The 7,023-nt window shown below is 37.6% G+C and overlaps 1 protein-coding gene across 1 annotated transcript; it reads right to left on the reverse strand.

Annotated features, from left to right (window-relative positions):
• Positions 1-3,422: 3,422 nt before the first annotated feature.
• LOC145676864 (uncharacterized) lies at positions 3,423-6,728 on the reverse strand. Its single transcript, XM_081747655.1, has 2 exons — positions 5,326-6,728; positions 3,423-3,429 (listed from the first exon to the last, which is right to left on the reverse strand). The coding sequence occupies exons 1-2, from the start codon at positions 6,726-6,728 to the stop codon at positions 3,423-3,425; spliced, it is 1,410 nt and encodes a 469-aa protein (XP_081603781.1).
• Between the last annotated feature and the right edge of the window lie 295 nt (positions 6,729-7,023).

Raw genomic sequence — 7,023 nt, forward strand, 5'->3', positions numbered from 1 at the left:
TTGCCGCCGCTGTGTATATTTTATTACGTGTCTCTGTGATCTTTTGCGCTGGCGCCATTACTGTCTGACCGTAGTGCGAGTTCCCTTTATACTTTTACCGCCTGCTTTATATATTTTATTACGTATGTGATTTTTTGCTGTAGCCATTATTGTTGGAATTAATTGCGACTTCCTTTTATACTTTTACAGCTTGTTTTGTATAGCTTATTACGTATGTGTGATTTTTCCGCTGGCGCCATTACTGTCTGACCGTAGTGCGAGTTCCCTTTATACTTTTACCGCTCGCTTTGTATATTTTATTACGTATGTGTGATTTTTCCGCTGGCGCCCTTACTGTTTGGTTTTGCTTTGACTTCCCTTTATACTTTTACCGCTTGCTTTTTATATTTTATTACGTATGTGTAACCTTTGCGCTGGCGCCATTACTGTTGCGAGTTTTGCACACCCGATTTGTATATTTGCTGCTTGGTAGCCGTGGACGCTAATGGTGTTTATTTATAGATACCGGCACACTTTGTATATATATTTATTATTGTGACTTAAGTAAGAAGAGAAAGTTTACGCACCTTTGATGACACGGCCGCTATTTTGTTGGCTATTTCCTGGTTGTTTGTTGTTGCAGTTGTATATAATTTATGTCCATATCGCAGTGTTGTCTGTAATGAGAATAATTACACTGATTTTTCCATAAATAGGTAAATTTTTCTTTTAGGGATGTTTTGTAGTGTTGCAGCGAAAACTAATTAGATTGTTGTTGACTTTAGTTTAGCGTTTCTTTTAGCAGTGAGGTTATATGAGACGTGGACATACTGATTAACGTGGAATCCGAACCACATGAGCTTCCGCCGGGAATAGAACCCGGGTTGACCACGCCAAAGTTGCGTACGTTAACCGATTAGCCAGGGAGGAGCTCTACAGTGATTAGACTACGTATAGTTACCTATAATATAATTTTACGTAATGAGACCAAGCCCTAATTATGAATTATACTTTAATTTTTACTAGATTAATTATGAATTTACCTTGAACATTCTTTTATTTATATAATTGGAAATGATCAATATTAATTAACCTATAATACTTATTATATGTATATACTTACGTATGAAGAATTGAGCGTTGCCGATTGTGGTTTTGATGGACGGATTTGTTTTTCCAATATGGCGGCGTTGCGTGATTGTTGAACAGAGGTTCCTCCATAGTAGGACTCTGAAATGCGAATGCGCGCGTTTTGCTTGCATTGTCGTATAGATTGATGGTAATTAAAATTGTGAAGAATTTGGCTGGGCGAAGTTGCATAGTTTAACATATTATTGCATTATGTGATTAATTTATATTATTTTTTGTTTTAGCATGTACTTAATTATTATAAAATTGAAATAATAATAATAGATAACGAGACATTTTGATAAAGAAAGCGGAACCCCACAGTACTACGATATGTGCAACTGTGCTACCATCTATTGGCAATAATTACAACTTTATTTAACAGCCACGTTATATGGGAGACTGATACAGAATGAAGGGGGAGACTTAAGGTGAATTACATGAGATTTAGATGTACAAGAAAGAGAAGAGAATAAAATAAATAGAGAAAGCTATTATTGTTTATTGAATTGAAGCACCATTTAAGCGTAATATATTAGTTTGTAATGAGGTTATTAAATTGGGTTTAACTGGATACGTATGCACTTTGTAGGGTTGTTTATTATTTATTTAGGATTTTTATTTAATAATATGGTTTGTAGAAGTATATTGAATTGCTATAAAATAGAACAAACTTATATTTTATTTGTATAGATGTATTTAAGATTATATTCGGGTGCAGTTTTAGTATTGGTTTGCGTTAACGTAGTGAATGTGCGGAACGGCACACGATGGATTTGGAATGGGTGGAGTATTACAATTTACACGTTGCTTGGGAATTGTTTAGTATTGGTTTGCATTGATGAATGTTGCACATATTGAGGAAATGCTGAAGATTGTATTTATGCTAATTGGCACTACGATTTCCATTTGAAAGAATTAAATAAATAATAGCTTGAAAATATTTTAAATTGGATTACGGTATGGAGCATAATATTTAAGTATATTGTATTTACTGCGAACTAGAGTATTTATGTAGCTGCTATTATAGAATTAACAAGTACCAGAGATAATTATATTGTTTTTATTTACCATGTATTGAATTATAAGAATATATATTCCTTATAATATTTGATAACAGTTGGGAAGCTTTATATGGTGATTGATTTTTTACGTGTGGAACTGATTTAATTTGAAGCAACAGCAAATACATTTGACAGATAATTGACGTATTTGCAACTATTGAAATGGGTATAAAATGCTTTATGTATGTAAAAATATTTAATATTTTTTGTTTGTAAAGTATGAGGCAATTTTAACTGCTAATGTATAACATTACAGATAGGGTTTTAAGCTATTTTAGAATGAGCTTAGGAGATAACAAAATTATTATGGAATGAGACTAGCATGATGCATAGGGAAGATGACATGTGGAATGTTTGGGAAAGTTTTATTATTTTAGGAAATAATATATTAATGAATACAACGGGTAATATTTTTAAGAGAAACCCATATTTTAGTATTGGTGTATTATTGAAAGCATGAATCAACAATTTTGAAGGCATAAGACATAGGCAAAGACTTGTATTTACTGGTGTTATTGTTTTACGTTTACCGGAGAGGATGTTGCTCCCATTATGTTAAAACAGTTTTGAATAGATTTGAATTATTGGAATATAGTATTTTTTATACTTAGGGACTTATTTATAAATACAACTTACGAAATTAGAATATTATCGATTGAATTATTTACAATGTATATAATTATTTATATTTTAATGTTATTGACTAGTTATTTAAAATTTAGACGAATTGTACTTTTAGTGCTGGAATGGTATATTTATATTGGTATAGATCATGTACTAATACGGAACACATTGATTAGCATACAACTCTGCAGATTATATATTTGCGTAGACGAAATTATGAAAACTGTTGATTTTTAGTATTCAACGCACTTACACGAAAATAATTGTACAATTAGAAATTGTTGAAAGTTTTGAATGGGCAATTATGTATATGCGTGGTGTAGTACAAGTATTTGGAATATACGTATTGTATTGTGTTATCAACTATTGATACAAATAGGCTGAAGGATTTACGTAGTATTTGCGTTTGCGACAATATAAAATGTTATGAGAATGACATGATACCACGTGATTGTCAGACTTGCATTATATAGTAATTAGATTTATGTTTTATTAAGATATAGAGGTACATATTACGCATTAATATAGACACAGATTGATTTATTTTATTTTAGGCATGAAAGAGAAACTCCATATATTGGCGTTGACTGTGGAAAAACAGAGACGTGTGTACATTACAATTTTCCATTAGTATCTGAAAAGTTACACAGAATATAAACCTTCATCCAGCCTATGAGGTGGGCGCTCTTTGACTTGGCTATGGAGGCGATGCAATTTATGTTTTTTTTTTTTTTTTTTTTTTTTGTCCAGCTAGCGCACGCTAGCTACTACCCGAAGAGGGTTACGCCCTCTGTAGGGGAAGAGATGCAAGAAAATGTAGTACGATGTGCAGGAATCAGTGGTGGGGATATGGGTAGATCCAAAACTTTATTGCACATACTGTAACGGTCTTTATGGAATTTAACCATAAACATAAGGTAAGGTAGGTACATACTTCAGTGAAGGAAGTAATAACTGGTAATGATATTATGTGAGATGATGAAATGAAGTGCGAAAGACATCACAACACACAGGTTCTGTTAGTGGAACAAATGCAGGTTATCTTCTCGCCTAGGGGCGACGCTAGGCATTAATGAAGACACAGGAGCCCTGTTAGTACAGAAGGTGTTACTGTGCGTATGATGGCCATATGTGAGGTAGATGAGCGGCTGTAGCGTATGGCTCGTAGTAGACGGCGTCAGGGTGGTCTGGAGGCAGAGTGTAACGGTACAAGGTGAATAGTAATGAGAGCGGAGGGTACAGAGCAGCAACGGAGGAGGCACTTCGAGCGTGGTCGTCTAAAGTTTGCTGAAGGAGTGGATGATTGTTGTGCAAGCGCTGGGTGATATATTTAGTACGTAGTGTTTCTAGATGATATAAGATGTGCGGAAATGTAAGTCTATTGTAGAGATCTTGAGTGGGACTAGGCAATTTGATACGAAAAGCGATTCGCAAGGCATGACGTTCCAGGATGAGTAATTTCTCGTAGTATGAGGTCGGAGCAGATATCCAAGCTGTAAATCCGTACGTGAGAATAGGGCGGAGAAAAACTTTGTATGTGTTCAGAATTGTATGAGTATGGAGTCCCCAGGTAGTTCCAGCAAGACTTTTCAGAAGATTGAGGCGAGAGTACGCCTTCTTGGAGATATCTTTCAGATGTGCTGTCCAGGTTAGATGGTGATCGAAGGTTACTCCTAGATATTTGACACTGCGAGTAGGTTTTAAAGGTACATCTTGTACAGTGAGGTTCAAGAGTGTTGGGTTGCGATGTACACGGGAGCGACGCTTCGGAGCAAGAAATACAATAGATTGAGTTTTTGCTGGGTTTATTTTCAGTCTCCAGTGGGAGCACCAATCAACAAAGGCATTGATAGCATCCTGGAGAGCCAAATTGAGCTGATGAAATGTTTTTCCCGTGGCAAAAAGTGCAGTGTCATCGGCATACTGAAAGAGCTTAACAGAATCTGGAATTGCTGGGAAATCAGAAACGAATAGGATATATAGTAAGGGCGACAAAGCCGATCCTTGGGGAACTCCAGAATGAAGAAAAATAGGAAATGAAAAACTAGTGTTGATACAGACGTAAGCCAGTCGACAGCTAAGAAAATTAAAGATGAATCGAAGATAAGCAATAGGCAGGCGAAGCTGTTTGAGTTTATAGATGAGAGCGGGATGCCAGACCTTGTCGAATGCCTTCTCGAGATCAAACAGGACCAAGCAGGATGGATTGCCTGTGTTAAAATGATTAGATATGGAATTTGAGAGGCGAAGCAATTGGTCATTAATACTAAAAGAAGGTCTGAAACCAGCCTGTTCGAGTGGAATGACGTCATGATGTGCCAAGTATGAATGAAGACGTTTGACAATTATCCGTTCCAATATTTTACTGAAGGTCGATGTTAGTTGAATAGGACGGTATGAGCTAACAGAAGCAACAGGTTTATGTGGTTTGAGAAACATAAGAGTTTTCGAAGTTTTCCAGTCAGCAGGTACAAAGCCAGTGCGAAGAATAAAGGTAAAGATGTGACAAAGCAGATATAAGACTACGTACGGACTTTCTTTAATATGTCTATATGTAATAGAATCCATGCCAGGGGCTGTGTTACGTCTGTGAGCTACAACTGAAGTGACGTCAGAGATAGAGATTGGTGCAGTAAGTGGATTGTTGTCGGGCAGAGTGTGATTAACATTAGGCTGGAGATGAGGAGAATCCAGATTGAGTTTGTCGACTGGATGCGAACGATGGGGATAGTCAGGTGCAAGAGGTGTAAAGATGTCCTGGAGATACCTTGCAAACGCATTTGCCTTATCTGTATCGGTATGCAGCGGAGTATTCTTGTCGATAAGAGGATATGTTGTGCGAGTATTGCGACCTGTAAGTTGCCGGAATCGTTTCCAGTATTGAGTGGGGTGTGAAAGTGAACCAAGATTGTTGCAAGCTTTGACCCAGCATCGCAATTTGTAAGCTTTAAGGTAGTTATGCACCGTTCGTTGCAACTGCCGGTAATGATGAAGAGAGTCAAGGTTGCCAGTGGCAGCATAATCTCTATAAAACTGTCGGGACCGTTTGATCAGTGGTAAGTAGTGAGGCGGTAAAGAGGGGCGAAAAGTCGAAACTGTTGACTTAGGAATGTATTTGTCTGTGGCGTTATGCATAGTATTGACCAGAGCATCCAGAGTTTCAGAAAGTTCTGATTCTGCAGTTGGTGGAGGTAAATGATGAAGATGATCCTGAAGATACGATCGGTAGGCAGTCCAATTTGCTTTATCGTAACGATAGATAGTACGGTGAGGAGAGGGCTGAGAAGTGGTAGTTACACGGGTCTGAATGTCTAGTTTGATTGGAGCATGATCGCTACCAATAAGATCAAGAACGTTAACACAACTACGATGTGATATGTTGCTCGAAACAATAGCTATATCTGGAGTAGTCTGACTCGTGGGACGAGTCGGTTTTGGAAGTGGCAGAGTCACTCCAGTAGTATGACTGGTGATGTAATTGAGGAAACGGTCCCGTTGCGTATGTGTCCGGCTATGTAGATTTACATCTGCCATAATTATGTAGGTTCGGAAGGTATTTGAGATATACTGAAAGAAGCTGAACGGAATATCGTGCCCAGGACGGATGTATATGGTTGCTACAGTCACATACAATTCCTTGTAGTATAATGATGTGATAAGGTATTCAGGAAGATTGTGCAGAGCCGGAGAATGACTCCGAAATGGAATAGAAGGTGAAAACCCAATCGCTACTCCCCCATTGGCTCGCATAGCAGGTAAAGTGCTATCTTGACGTAACAATTGGAAGCGAGGTATGCGGCATGACAATCGGGATGTGAGATGTGTCTCATTAAGGATAAAGGCATGGATTTGTTCTTCGAGTAAAAGTGCTTCGAAGAGCGGCTTATGCTTTGGTAAAGAACGGATATTTAAGAACAAGAAAGAAAGCGCCATAATGTAGTGAATGATAATATGGATGGCTAGAGGATAGCTCTTAAACCTCGGTTTCGAGTGCATTTGAGTGATAATAGACATTATTGCCGGAATATGTTGGGCAGATATTGGCGTGGAAAATTGCTTTAGCCGCGGTTTGAATTTGTTGGGCGATGTGATCTCGAAGGAATGGATGGATATTCTGTAGCGAGAAAGTAAGGAAGGTGAGAAGCTGATGGACAGTTACAGGTTGTTGTAAGACTGGATTGGCGGGTGGTTGGATTTGTTCCGGTATGCGTAATGGTGCCACAGTTTC

This window comes from Thermobia domestica, unplaced genomic scaffold, assembly GCF_964235325.1.
Source record: "Thermobia domestica unplaced genomic scaffold, izTheDome1.hap1.1 HAP1_SCAFFOLD_443, whole genome shotgun sequence".
Taxonomy (NCBI): domain Eukaryota; kingdom Metazoa; phylum Arthropoda; class Insecta; order Zygentoma; family Lepismatidae; genus Thermobia; species Thermobia domestica.